This window comes from Rhynchophorus ferrugineus, unplaced genomic scaffold, assembly GCF_030347505.1.
Source record: "Rhynchophorus ferrugineus isolate W39M unplaced genomic scaffold, kcgeb_rfMv2 rfM8, whole genome shotgun sequence".
Taxonomy (NCBI): domain Eukaryota; kingdom Metazoa; phylum Arthropoda; class Insecta; order Coleoptera; family Curculionidae; genus Rhynchophorus; species Rhynchophorus ferrugineus.
In genome coordinates this window covers 35,352,460-35,368,374 of record NW_027472587.1, presented here as the reverse complement: position 1 = coordinate 35,368,374, position 15,915 = coordinate 35,352,460, and the positions used below count along the sequence as shown (strand labels likewise).

The window sequence follows — 15,915 nt, the reverse complement described above, 5'->3', positions numbered from 1 at the left end:
CCTCCAAGGGAAATTTTGTAATTATAGAGACCCTCCAACTGTTATATGCCATTTTTGTAGTACAATTTGTCCTTTGCTTCAAAATAGGCCTTAGTTTCGGCGGTCATCTCTTCATTCGACGAAAATATCTTCCCAGCGAGCATTCTTTTGAGATCTGGGAACCGGAAATAGTCGCTGGGGGTGGATCTGGAGAATACGGTGGATAAAAATGAATAAAAGAAGCAATTTGAAGCCCCATCCCAAATGGATTTTTGACACGGTGCATTGTCTTGGTGAAGCAGCACGATTCGGCGACTTTGTCCTTCAAACGGTCGAATAACGCTATGTAATAGTCGCTGTTGATGGTCCTTTCTTTTTCAAGGTATTTAATGAAAATTATTCCATGCGCATCCAAAACATGGATTTAATTCTAGTAGCGCTATCTATGTGTCAGGCCTGGGACTTTTCAATTGACCTGTTACAGTCACAGGGGTTATGTAGCGCTGAGGAATCTTCCTGTGAGGCCTGAATATGATATGACGTTGTGTTTCTTTGGTATCCTTCCAATGAGGTCTGTTGTTTCTAGAAGAAGTCTAAAATAAAGTATATATTATTAACATTTGCATAACAATATTTTTATTAAATGTACTGAACTGCAACTGGAACAGAAGTTATTGAATATAGATGTTATTGATGATTCCCTTAATGGTTTAATGACAATATACAAAAATGATTATTTTATACGAATATATTGTGAACTATCAATTAAAAACATCGAAAAGTTACAAAACTAGCCTAAACAAACATAAACCAAATTAACTTTGCGTTACTAAGGCTTGATTAGGTAATATTACATGAAACATGCTGTTAATTTAAAACTAGACGTTGAACGAGACGATAATAAAACACTTCAAACTTTAACCACAAAACTATATACTTATTACAATAAATAGTAGTGTAATAGACGTCAATTGCATATTATATATGTTGTTATCTAGTGTGGTTTTAATGACATTTCCGGTATAGGAATATAGTTTATGTTACGAATACCATATTCTTCTAAAGGCTATATAAAATATTTGTTTTTAGATATGTATGCTTAATCAATTTCATTATTAAAACAATTATTTATTACAGTAAAAGATAGGTAAAGCAATCAGGATCAGTTTAGTTAATATGTTTTCAAGGAATATCTCTTTATATTTTGTTAATATGAATATCTTTAAAACTATTTCAACGCAGTGCTTACTGATTAAAATAAGAAACTAATTTGTATTTTATCGAAATTGATGATGAATAAACAGAAAAAATTATGGGGAGGCGTTATTATCGAAATTTAAAACATGTTTTATCAACTTTTGGCTACCTGGTTGGCGCAGTGGTAAAGGCGACAAAACGGTCGCTGCTACTGTTGCCATAGTCGCGGCTTCGAATCCTGCTGGGGCATGGTTGTAAATTAATGTTTGTGATTGTCCCTAGGCAAGAATGCAAATCCGATAATGAAAATGTCAGTAACCAGGCTGGGTAAGACCGGATGTCTTCTGGGATGATTTCTAAAGTTGGTCACTCGCCAGTCGGTAGATTTAATGCTGAGGACCGTGGTTCGGAGCCCACGTTAAATTGTAGGTCCAGTCCAAATAACTTAACAAACTTGTTGTAGAATAGTGTAAACTAACATTCACTAAATAGATTTAATATGATAAAAACGCATAAAGTTGACAGAAGGTAATATTTATCCACATTAAGTGTAGATATAAATTGTTTTACAAGCTGTATTAGATGCCTCCATATAACTTGATCAGCTATATTTAATGATGACGATACGAGTCATCAATGTAGGTAACAAATAGACAACTTTAACCTTTAACCTTTGACTGTAAAATTCGATTGTCAAACCATTTTTTCGCATAAAATAACGGTTTTCCACTTAGTAATATTGAGTTATTCAATACCAATCATGGAAGGTCGATTTTCATTACTTTTGTTATTTGAACTCAATAAATCTGATGCCAAAGAGCATCATATACTCTTAAAAACTTATGGCTATGTTGCTGCATCATATCTTAATTCTCAGTTTTGGTTTCTTGCTGGCTACTTGATTAATGCTATGCTACGAATTAATTACTTCCCTAGTATCTGGAAAGTAGCTAAAATATTAATGATACTTAAACCAGGAAAAATACCAGAAGATGTGACCTCCTACCGACCTATAAGTTTATTACCAATAATCTCGAAAGTTTTCGAGAAATTATACATAAAAAAACTAAATGCCAAAAGATATTGTTCGGCTGCTTTCCTAGACATATCTCAGGCTTTTGACAAAGTATGGCATACGGGCTTGCAGATTAAACTAAAGAAACTTCTCCCTCATCCGGACTATCAGCTACTAAAATCGTATCTCACTGACAGACATTTTATTGTAAATCAAGGCGATGAACATACCGAATTAAATCTCATATAATCAGGAGTTCCGCAAGGTAGTGTACTGGGTCCAGTACTGTATCTTCTGTATATGGCTGATCTGCCCACCACAAAAATAACTACTGTGGCAACATATGCAGACGATACAGCAATCTTAGCATCCCATGAAGATCCAGTCACAGCATCAATAAACCTACAAACCCACCTGGAGCAAATACAATTATGGTTGAAGACATGGCGCATTAAAGCCAATGAATCAAAATCCACGCATATAACGTTTACCCTGCGTAGAAGAACATGTCCACCAGTAAATATCAATCATCGTCAACTCCCCCAAGCAGAGCATGTTAAATATCTTGGTATGTATTTAGATCGACGCCTAACCTGGAAGAAGCACATACTCTCTAAACGGAAACAACTAGGACTAAAATTATATCAAATGTATTGGCTCATTGGGCGCAAATCCAAGTTATCATTAGATAACAAGGTATTGCTGTATGAGTCTATACTCAATCCCATTTGGACATATGGAATTCAACTATGGGTTACCGCTAGCAAATTTAATATATCCATCATTCAACGGTTCCAATATAAGGTGTTGCGTGCTATTGTTGATGCTCCGTACTATATTTCAAATAAAGTGATACAACGCGATATTCCTCTAGAACCTATAACGAGTGTAATCCAACGTGTTTGTGTGAAGTACTTCGAAGGAGTGTCAGTGCATCCCAATGTACTCGCTAATCAGCTAAATATGCTACGTGATAGTGAAATGCGTAGACTAAAACGTTTACACCACCTGATCTGATTACTGGACATATGTAGAGTTTAGAATAAGCATTAGAATAAGACTAATTAATTAAGATAATATTTTATACAGAAGATTGCTTAATGAAGTGATTTTCTACATGCTATGTATATATAATATAAACAGAAGAAATACTTGTTGCCAATAGGGCAGATTGTGGACTCACGAAGAGAGAGTTTTGGTTTGAACGATTTAAAAGTGGTGATTTTGATTTCCTTGACAAAAAAAACGACCCGAATGCACAATAAAGTTGAAAAATAATGAACTATATGAATTACTGGATGAAAACCTTGTTCAAACTATCAATGAAATCTTCTGTTGAAGAATAATGTGAACTGACATTCACCTAATGAATTTAATTTGATGAAATTAAAAAGTCTACGAACGTTTTCCCAGATTCAATATATTGAGGAAAGCTTTTAGTTAAATAAAGAATGAAATGTATAGGCGAATATCGAAAATAATAACACTTTTTGCTGCTTTTGTATAATAGTAAATAATGTATTTTAAGGCATTTTAATTGTTTTAAGATAAGAGAAAACAGATCCAGTTGACTTATTACAATGCGAAAGGCATTTTTTTCGTGTAATAGCCATTGGTATCAGTAAATATATATAACCGTATAATTGGAACAGTTTCTTGGTACAGCTATTATTTTAATAACAGTACTACGTACAACCGGTCAAGACAATTTCCAAGAAGGATGTATCTTTGAATTATAATAATTTAAGTAACATACTCTTATGCTACGAATTTTACTACGATAATTATAACGAGAGTTCTTAATTATAATTAGAGATGGTGAAATGTTTGTAAAGATTGTAATATTTCGCGAAAAATAATGTTTTGTTCTGTTATATTCTTACATCTCTGACCTTAAAAACCGTTATGACTGTTGAATGTTTTCTTAGAATTAGAATAGAAATTTAAACGGGTACGTATATTAACAATGCTTTCTTTTATTTTTAATATTTCACAATGTCTAACAAATATTGTACAGTTTTTAGTAATATATTCTTTACATTATTTTATTATACTAACCTTTGATATAATATTTTTCATCTGTTTTTTTATCAGGATATTTCACAGTAAAATAATATATTTTATCTTGATCAAACGAGCAATAAAGTAGCAACTACATTGAAAAAGAAGAATTAAGAAGATTGGAGGGAAAATTTATCGAACACTTCACTATACAACTAAGAAAAATCAAAGGATTTTGTCCTCTTGAGTCTGGATCAAGCTTGAATACTATGCAAAGTTTCAATATTCCGATATTAACATGGGAGAAGTTAAGATAACTTCCCATCATTATTTCGGGACATCCTTTAGTTTTTGTTTTTATTTCAATTCAAATTATTTTCCATTTTTTTAAATACTTTTATTCCAATGGAATTTTTTTAGTTACTAGAGTTAGTGTTAAAATGTCAAAGATATCGTATCGATTAAAATAACGTAAAAATATTATGAACTTGACTAGATTCAATTAATTGTAGAGTAGATAATTGGTCTTGTAGTATATTGCTGTACCTAGTTTTGTTTCTTTCGTTGTTGAGTAGGCCTTGTACAATATCGGAGGATAAATATATCGCTTGGGTAACATTTTCTGCAGTTATTGGATGATTTTTAATAATACTGTATTACTATAAATAATTGGATAAGGTGTAAATAGTGATCATTGTTTAATGGAAACAGTGTGATACTAGTATTACAGTGAACATGAACATTTTACGGCAGATGCTTGTTTACGTAAACGCTCGATAATGGAAATATTGCCTTAATCTGCGTCTATCAATGAAGGCAGACTGAAATTGCAGATTACGTTCCTTTGTTTTGAGTGTTGAAATATTTTTCTAGTTTGTTATAAAATTTTTATTTTTTTAATTATAAATCGCGTTCGTTAATATAAACATTTCAATAATGTGAACTACACGCTTGTTATAACTGTAAGCTTGACATAAACACATTAAATCTATATAAATATTAATGGTCGCTGGTCCATTACTGATTCATAGATAACAACTGAACTTACAACATCTTGAACTTGATAATTATCCTTATAAGTGGGACGGGCTATCTATATCCAAATTCTCAGTTTTTGACTTTGCAAAGCGGTGATTTTGATGTCCTTGATAGATAAATGGCCTGAATGACCAATAAAGTTTAAAATTAACGAACTACAAGAAGATGGATGAAACTATTGTTGTTATTAATACCTTGTTTAAACTATTAAAGAATTTTCATACATACATGTTTAACTGTTTCTAAGCATTTGCATAGGATAGAAAATATCCTGGGAGGGAAAATGCAGTTTTATTGTTTGTTAGGCAAAAAGGAGAGCTTTCCAGGACGTATTGTCCCTGGCGGTGAAAATTGTATCTTCGGCGACTCAGTTCCATCAGAAACTACAATAAAACGTTGGGTTGTTGACTTAAAACGTGGTCGTATCGACACCGATGATGCAGAACGCAGTGGACGCTCAAATGAGGTGGTAACACCAGAAAACATAAAAAAAATTAACAAAATCGTTTTGAATGATCGAAAAGTGAAGTTGCGTGAGTTAGCTAACATCGTAAAGTTAGTGAAAGAATGTGTTAGTTTTATATTGCATGAGCATTTGACTATGAGAAAGCTCTGTTCAAAGTGGGTGCCGCGTTTTCTCACTGTTAACCAAAATCAAGAACATGTTGATGATTCTGAGCAGTGTTTGGCCATGTTTGAACGTAACAAACCTGAATTTTTGCATCGCTATGTGACAGTGAGTTAAACATGGATCCATCATTTCACTCCGGAATCAAAACTATCGTCATCTGAGTGGACAGCAACACTAAAACGATTGTGTAGCTCTTGATGCTGATTACGTTGATGGATAAAGTCAATTTTGAACAAAAAAAAGCGCGTTTTCTTTGTTATGCCCGGGACTTTTCAGCTCAATTTATTATATTGACAAATTTTTCACAATAAATGCTTTTCTAAAATATTTAATGATATTCTCAATTATCTAATAACAATTTTAATGAAATTATCAGATACATTTTCTACATTATTAAGATAAATTGATAATATCCCTATTTAAATCATACAGATAACCGTGTCAAGCTTATCATTTATTTTGGGCCACTATATATTAATAATATTAATGAAATCAGACAAAATGATTTAAAAACAAACGCCATTTGATAAGATAAAAACGTGTAGATTAAAGAGAGTTTTTAAATTACGAAGTAAACTCGTCGACAGTAGCATCTTATTGCCCAGAAGTTCCGTGTCGTTTTTTTCGGAAGGTTCCCGATGTATTGCCCTGCGGGTAACGATGTGCGCTTTAGAGTTTGAGGATGGATATCTCGCCAGTCAGTACCTGCTTGGAAACTTCTTGGGCGCCGGAAGTACCCCGGCGCCAGCCAACGAACCCGGACCTAATCCAGTCCCTTCTGCCCAGACTACTCCGGTTGTGCCGTCAGTTGAGCCAGCCGGCTGGCAAGTTTCTGATGAAGCTGTTGCTGAGGGCCAGTCAAAACATGCTGCAAGGATACATCCTGACGGTCTGTTGGCGAAACTAGCGCTGCCTTGTCAGCAAAACAATGACGATTTCGACTACGGACAATGTTACAGTTATTACGCGAACGGATGTTACAACGTTTGTCAGTTTATCGAATCCGGAGACATTGAGGATTTTATGTAAGTAGTTAGTTGTCAGCTAGGACTTAACGGGTCAATTGAAAAGTTCCCGGCTTACCATAGTAAAACACATTTTTTTTGGCAAAATTAGTTTTTCTTATTCAACATAATTCTTTTCAAGGGTGATACACAGATTATAGCGACTCTTTTGGGCGTCCATTGCGTTCACCGTCTTCGGTGCTCATTTCACCACGTCTAAACTTAGCATACCAATCCTTGATGGTTGATTTTCCTGGGGCAGTGTCCGGAAACTCGACATCAAGCCAAGTTTTGGCTTCAATTGTATTTTTCCCTTCAAAAAGCAATATTTTATCAACACGCGGAATTCCTTTTTATCCATTTTTTTCACAATAACAAAAGTTGCTTCACTCAAGATGCTATAATTCAGAAACTAATGATCCGACAGCTGTCAAATTTATACACGCATCTTTTGAGGGTTAAGGCTAACCAAAGAAACATGGATTTAATTCTATTAGCGCCATCTATGTGTCAGGCCGGGGACTTTTTAATTGACTTGTTGTAACCTATATCTTTGTGTTTCTAGTTAAGATATTAATGTAAGACTTATACATTTCCTTAATTTGGAATTTTATTGTGAAAGGTCGGTACAATGAATTTTATTCAAAATATTGCGGTGAATTTATGGATTCCCTCTCGAGAGAACGAGGTATCTTTTGGGGCTATCCACGAATCGATCGAATTTTTTGACAACTTCATAAGAAGTGAAGCGCTACTCAGACAGGTTACAACTCGAATGTCATCAATGTTCTGTCGGTCGATAAAGGCTAAATTTATTTTTGACATCGAAATTTCTGGAGCAAAAACAAACAGACCATTTCTGACGCTAAAGTTTCTAGTATGTCCGTTTTCAAAGCGCAGTAATTTTTGACTATTTTTTAACGTTGCTAGATACAGTGAGGAATTGGAATCATTCGGATACGACAGAATTCAAAAGGCTTTCTGCTCTCTTCTTGAATGGCGAGCTGTATTTGCGGAAACCGACTGAACCTTCGGTTTTAAACTAAAGTTTTTATTAGCCTATAACGTAGGTAATGTTTTCTGGCTAGGTAACGGTGGACATTTTGAACTTAGAGTTGCGAATCGCTTCTTTTCACGTGAGATAATCAGTGTCACCGCGACTGTGTGAACGAATGATACAGTTTTATATCTAGAATCTTCGATGGAATATTTTTGGCCTTCCAAGCGCGCTATAGTATGGCTTCCTTTAATAAGTATTAACAGGCGATTTTTTACAACCTAATATATAAGATTTTTCTGCTACACGAATAACTAGAAAAACTAAATGAGTCTCAGTAAAATAATGGAATAATAAGTGCACACGGTACATAAGAACAATTACAAAGGTAAACAAAGTATTTAGAGTAAGCAGAATATTAAACGTATTTGGTTTGTCTATGTTTTTGATGTATATATTCTTAATTAGACATTTAAATATATTTAAAATGATTTTTAGTGTGTTAGTGGTGAGTGTTAGTGATATATTGTCGATGAAACGTTTTGGTAGTCAACAAAAATTGATATTTGTTTATAATAAAATTTACTGACAACGACATGCATTACGTAGCTGTTCGATATGAAAAGTAGATCCGTCTATGTTCCTAATCTGCCCCAAAAAAAAATACAAATTCTGTTTAAAATACAAATTTTTTATTATTTATTCTATCGACTGAAAACAGATTTCTGAAAGTGGTAGATCAAAAGTAATGAATGTGGAAGATTTCATTTTGACTATTCCATGATTAGCATCTGTATACACTAAATAGCTCAACAATATATTTTTTTATTATTTAATTATTACATTGTTACTAGTCGTTTCCGTCTAACCTACAATTTGTCTTTATGCTAACTTAAATCTAGGTATATAACTAGGAGGACCCATCGGCCCTAACTCAGTCTCTGGTGAAATAATGTTTATACATGTCACTGTTGTATGTTTTATTATATGCACTTCCCCACCCTCACCACACTACACAAGATCAGATGCTTTGATTCTTTTGAGTCTGTGTCCTGTTCTGGTGATATCCAAAAGCTGCAATATTTCAATATTCTCATGAGAATGAGAATGCCCCCTCTCTTTCCTCATGCCCCCTTGATTTCTTGACTGACTGTGGGTATCTGAAGGTCCCAATGTAGGTAATTAGTCCTATAGTATCTAGATGCGTGCACAATACCTCTGAGGACTTTGTTCTGAAAAATTTGTATTTTATTGATGTTATTATTTGCAGAACATCCCCATAATTGAACCCCGTATGTCCGTATAGGTTTCAGTATTTGCTTATATAATAGCAATTTATTATGTAGTGATAGTTGCGATTTTCTTCCAATTAGCCAGAACATTTTCCTATATTACTCAACGATACTAAATCAAAAACTGTTCTTTTATATAGAGAAATTTAAAAAAATTCCAATTTAACAGGTGGGTTAAATTGCTTAACAGTTTGAACAACTTGGCATTTTCACAAAAAGATACATCCGATCAAAATATATGCAAGCACCTAATAATCGCAAAACATAGTTGAGATGAAGTCGAACATTGTAAAGAAACCAAATGACAGACGTTCAAAATCCGCTCAAATATAAAAGATAGTTGTACCAATTTAGTTACAATAATAATGTTGGCGGCAATCCCTTTTTTAATGATCAAAGAATGTACTTCCGACCAAATAAGAATCAAGTTAGGAAGGCCTTAACACTTCTATACCCATTTGAAAAATAATTTCAATTATTCCGACAGCAATACCCAAATTGGCATACAATAAGCCGTCTGATAACCGATCTTCCAATGTTTACAATAGATATATTTATGCAAATATTAAAACATTAATATTATAAGTACTTATTAGTATGCCCCAGGCGTATTAATATTCTTGCTTACGACGTTAATAATAGGAGAGCCAATAATTATTATTTACTCATCAAATTTTACAGTTTGCTGTTGGATCATTATCTATGTTTTGGTATATGACAGAACGGCTATTTCCTAATCAAATTATATGAATTTTGATGTAATTTGAATAAAATGTAAACATTCGTTAAAGAAGATGGAAAGTTTTCGACATTGGTCGAATATATATATGCGATAATTGAACTTGAATATTAATAACGTGTTGTGAAATATGTTATACTAAATATAACAGCTAATGATTTTTTATTTAAAATAGTTTTTTTTGTTATATTATTATTATATATATATTTTACAAATATGTGCGTTTTGAAACGTGTAAAGTTTAAAACAATAAATTTAATATAATTGAAAACTATTTTATAACTTTTCTTCGTAAGTTTTATTCATGTTTTTTTGAAAGAAAATTTGCACTAAGGCGTATTCTTCGACTGGGTAGTGTTTTGGGACCACTCCTGTATCTGCTCTACACTGCTGATATCCCAACGACAAAAGAAACAGTACAGTACATTTGCCGACGACGCAGTTGGCAAAATATATATCTCCGCCTAAGGCTGTAGAAAAAGTCAAAGTAGCAGTCAATAAGATTTACAAATGGAGTAGAGATGCAGCTGATTAGCTCCAAATATATAATGTTAATTTTGCTTTGCGGCAAAATGAAAAAAAACCATCACTCGACGGATGTCTGATTCCTCAATCAGAATCAACATCTCGACACCCATTTCGATGGTTGGTTAAATTGAAAACATCATTTTAGACAAAAAAACAGAGCAGATTAGACTTAAAATCAAGCTACTGTAATGATTAGTCGGAAGATACTCTCAACTTGACCTAAAATCAAAGAGATTGTTACTGTCTTTGTGTAGTTAATTCTAGAATATATGCCGTCAATATTCAAAATAAAAAAAATGCAATAAAATGAGGAATAACGTCGCTATTATTGTCAACAAATGGAAACTAATCAAAATACTCCCGCCTGTTTACGTTAGTTTTGAGAATTATTAAACATGTATGAATATATATGAAGCAGGAATCAGTATGAATAAACAATATTATGCTATTATCTTGCCTAATATGCGTACAATAATCCATTTAAATTACATGCCGGGTATTAAACGATATAAACAGTAGTTTTATTGTGCCAGCTTAGTATATAATACTTTACATTCTAAACATTTTTCAAAGGTTAGATTTTAAGTTAGAAACGTCATTCATATAATAATACTAGTTTAACATTCAATAAAATAAGTTGAATTGTTATAAATACTGCCTTATTTTTAAAGCATTATTAAATTATTTATCCAGGATCCATGTAATAACAACAACGGAAATAGTTCTCGAAATCTTTTTGGACGACTTAGTCGTCATTTTGATAAGATTTAGAAAAAGTATAAGTGGCAGTTAACATAAGGCCCACAAAGGGTTAGAGACTTACAGCTTAAAAATTATTTAGAAATGTAGTTAGAAAATACAGCTTAACGGCTCGAAATTTATCCATGTCAATTTTACTTTTAAATCAGTTGATGTATGCCCCATTCTTCAAGCAGAATCAGTAAAATAACGTCAGCATCCATCTCAATGGAGGTTAAATTGGAAACAAAGAATAGATTGGAATCTAGAACTATGCCTACTTGGCGTAAGATTAAAGAGATTATAAAGCCACAACCAACTTAGTACCATTTTAATCAACCCACTAGTTATATTTGATTAATTAACATTACGTACGTTTCCTCGTTGTTACGTAACCAACGAGGAACTTCAAAATGATCTCGAAATTAAATGGATCTCTGAAATTATCCAAGATTTCATCTTAAAACATGTAATAAAGTTGCTAGATCATAGCAACGTGGAAGCATTACAGCTACTGGACAATGCACATTAAGTCAGAAGAATGAACAAAACCACACGAACTTGTAAAGTATATTACACTTAACTTCAGCTTAAGTAGTCTAGTTTAATTTTATTTTGAGAAATACAGACTGATAACAGGTCAATTGAAAAGTCCCCGACGTGTCACATAGATGGCGCTACTAGAATTAAATCCATGTTTTTCAGTTAGCCATAACCCTCAAAAGATGCGTGTATAAATTTGACAGCTGTCGGATCATTAGGTTGTGAATTATAGCATTTTGAGTGAAGCAACTTTTGTTATTGTGAAAAAAAAATGGATAAAAAGGAATTTCGCGTGTTGATAAAATATTGCTTTTTGAAGGGAATAAATACAGTTGAAACATAAACTTGGCTTGATCCAGAGTTAGTTAGAGTAGAAAATCAACCATCAAGGATTGGTATGCTAAGTTTAGACGTGGGAAAATGAGCACCGAAGACGGTGAACGCAGTAGACGCCTAAAAGAGGTTGTTACCGACGAAAACATTTTAAAAATCCACAAAATGATTTTGAACGACAGTAACTTGAAATTAAATGAAATAGCAGACCCTCTAAAGATATCAACTGAACGTGTCATCATATCATTCACGAATATTCGGGTATGAGAAATCTCTCTGCAATGTGGGGGCCGCGCGAGCTCACTCTTGACCAAAAACAAGGACGAGTTGATGATTCGGAGTAGTGTTTGAAGATGACCAAGCGTAATAAACCCGAGTTTTTGCGTCGATATGTGACATTTATTGAGACATGGCTCCATCATTTCACGCAGAACCCGCTCCAAAGCGTGGGAAAACGCAACAGTCGGCTTTGACGGCAACATTGATTGCCTTGAAAGGAAGGACCATCAACAGCGACGATTACATAGCGTTTGTAGGTCGAAATCGCCGAAAAACGCCGCATTTGTAGAAAAAGAAAGTGCTGCTTCACCAAGACAATGCACCGGGTCAAAAATCCATGAATTGGGCTTCGAATTGCCTCCTCATCCACCGTATTCTCTAGATCTGGCCCTCCATCAATTATTTCCTGTTCTCAGATATCAAAAGAATGCTCGCTGGTAAGAAATTTTCGTCGAATAAAGAGGTGATCGACGAAACTGGGGTCTATTTATAAGCAAAGGATAAATCGTACTACAAAAATGGTATCGAAAAGTTGGAGGATCGCTATAATCAGTGTATCACCCTTGAAGGGAATTATGTTGAATTAAAAAAAATTGCCAAAGAAATGTGTTTTACTATGGTAGGCCGGGGACTTTTCAATTGATGTTATATGTATCCCGCACTATAATTGAGGTTAACAAATATTTTTATAAAAAACTTACATCACAAATAATTCCTTAAACAAACCAGTTGTTATTTAATAAAAGTCACAAAGTAAATACAACTTATCTAGATTATAAGTACGTTTAATCATTTAATTATGTTTAATCTAAATAACACGGTTAAAATGTTGTAAAAAATGCATTTAGCATACCAGAGCAATTGATTTATTTATGCGATATTAAATCACGAATACTTGTTCTGAAAGCTGTATATAATTAAAGTTCATTTCTTATCCATATTATACCAATTATAATGAAATACTAGTTTATACTAATATATGCTTTATTTGTTTTTATGCAATATTCAGAAGTTTAGAATGGAGAAGTTGTTTTTGGTTGTTGTTTGCTTGTTTTATGTTTTTTATTAAACTATTATTACTAGTCTTTGTCGACTAAGACTAACACACTTTTTAACACACAATTTGTCTCGACAGGGAGTTAAAAACTAGGTACATATTTAGGAAGACTCATTGATTATTACTGAATCTCAAATAAGTTTAACACCTTTCAGTATTTTGACCATTTAATACACTTAACTACACAAAATAACTCCGTTTGGTTGTCTTGATTCTGCGTCCTAGTCAATTGTTATCTATGAGTTGTAATACGAAAGTCTTAGTGTAATTATTTCTATAGTATTTGGGTACATACACAATATTTTTCAGAAGATTATTCTGAAATACTTATTAGTATTTTGTTGATATCTCTCGCAGAACATCCTCATAGCTAAACTCCGTAGGTTGTAGGTTTTGATATTTGCTTGTATAGCAGCGACCTATTATGTACGATTAATGTAGATTTTTCTCCAAATAACCTTTTTTTTGTATCTTAACTCGAGTTCTATTCTTTTTCATATGCTCCTTTTAACGAGGCTTTGTATCAATATTTACCCAAGTTAGATAGTATATGTAATTATAGTGTTATTCATATTTATAGTTTAAGTTTAGATGAATTCAATATACACTGAGTTAGGCGCTCGTTGACGTTTATTCTCCATGTAGTCTTAAGAGCTAGTAACGTTTTTGAGACAGAATTGCAGGTAAGCTGATCTTTTGACATATCATCTCTGTCACTCTCTCTCGGTCAGCATCCGGCCCATCTAGCTGGCGACAGGGGTTGCGTTTACCAGTGCGCTTCGTACGTGTACCAGGTAAAATACTCAATTTTTAGTCATTAAAAAATTATTCATTCTTAATTAAGTTAAAAATTGAGTATTTTATCTGTACAGGTACGATGCGCAGGGCCAGGTGCTGACCGAGAGAGCGAAAGAGATGATCAGCTTACTTGAAATTCTTGTTTTCTCTACGTTGCTAGCTCCCGTAATGTGTGGATTCAATTTTTTATTATTACTTGCGTATTGCAGTTTTCAAGTTGTTTTTTTCGTTATTGCCTCCAATAGCTACTATCGCAGTATATGCTTTTTTAAAGTTAGTTTTGTAATTTTATAAAAGGTTTAAAATCCCATATTGTATATAACAGTATCTTTGAAAGGTTATGAACTGTTATAAAACTTTCTAGATAAAACAGTTTTGAATCATTATAAGACTATAGTATATCGGATCAGGTCTGAGCAACTTTCTTATCAGTTGAGCCAAACAAACGATTCAGAAATTTGACAGGCCATTAACAGTTGATTATTTTAGTTACTTTTTGGATTTTTAAATAAAAAACCAGTGCTAATATGGACTATAGTTGTTTTCCATTAAAATAATGAAACATAGAGCATCTTATGTCAAATAAGGAATTATAACTGTATGTATGTTATGTAATAACTATTTACTATCCGGCCATTTGTTTTAAAATTACCTAAATGGTGAACGAGTGAGACCGGTTGGTCTGTTTTATAATAAACCCTTAGTGTCGCTTTGTATCAACAAGTCCTCTTCTTTTCGCAAAATGAAACAGTTTTTACAAATGTTTTTTAGGATAGTAGGTATAAAATAATAATTTTACGTGTATAGATCTTAAATCAAAGTCTTAATAAAGAAAATAGGTGCATAATTGATATAATCAATGTGATTTCTGTCGTTGCTTCTATTGTAATATGTTTTATGTTATACATCAAATTAAACAGTAACAATAAACATATAATAAAAAATAATAAGAAACATATTAATACAGATGGCCAACACCAAATCTCAAGTAAACAGTAGAACTTGAGATATCTTCTCAACTGTTTCGAAAAACGTAACATAGTTTCAAGGAAAACGTGTTAAAAAACGAAAAGCGTGAAAACGTAAAGCGTATTAAACGTCTCTTATTCGTTTATGATACCTATCATAGAATATAGTCATTATTTTATTATATTTCGTGGATCTAAGAAGGTTCTCAGAACTAGAAATAATCAAAACATATAAAAATAAATTAATTATTGAAGACTTGTGTGTGGAATGCGGCACGGTATGGACGTTTGTTTACAACTCAAGATGATTAACATACACATGTTTACTTGTTTTGAACATATAATGTGTTACACCATATATAGCTCTATATGTTTTTGATTCAATATGAACTATTAGGCTCGTCATATTGTCGATTAAGTTAGTGAAATTTAGCAGAAGCTCCTAGGTATCTTATTAAGTAGTTTCAGCAATAATTATCTGACAATTCGGGTTCTTCGTACATTCTTGCGTCAAAATGGTCTTCATCGATCTTGAACTTTTTTTAAAATAATTTTTCTTTCACTCAATGGATGCTCGATTCTTCAAGCAGAATCAGCTAAATACCTCAACATCCATCTTGGCGGTAGATTAAATTGGAAACATCATGTTAGACAGAAAGCAAAACACATTAGAACCAAAATAAAACAAGTATACTGGTTAGTCGTAAGATATTCTCAACTTGATCTAAAATGAAAGAGATTGATTTATAAAGCCCATTTCGACCTATGGGGTGCAAAT

The 15,915-nt window shown here is 33.0% G+C and overlaps 1 protein-coding gene across 3 annotated transcripts in view; it reads left to right on the top strand.

Annotated features, from left to right (window-relative positions):
- LOC143201165 (hypoxia-inducible factor 1-alpha) overlaps positions 1–15,915 on the top strand; it is a 377,382-nt gene that overhangs the window by 99,465 nt on the left and 262,002 nt on the right. For 2 of the 3 annotated variants that reach the window (XM_076412061.1, XM_076412062.1), the window contains exon 1: positions 6,452–6,886. The exons of the other annotated variant lie outside the window; for it this stretch is intronic. In XM_076412061.1, coding sequence (XP_076268176.1) covers positions 6,522–6,886 — 365 coding nt within the window. In that variant the 5' untranslated portion in view covers positions 6,452–6,521. Of the gene's footprint in view, positions 1–6,451; positions 6,887–15,915 lie in introns of those variants that run through there. 3 annotated transcript variants of the gene reach the window in all.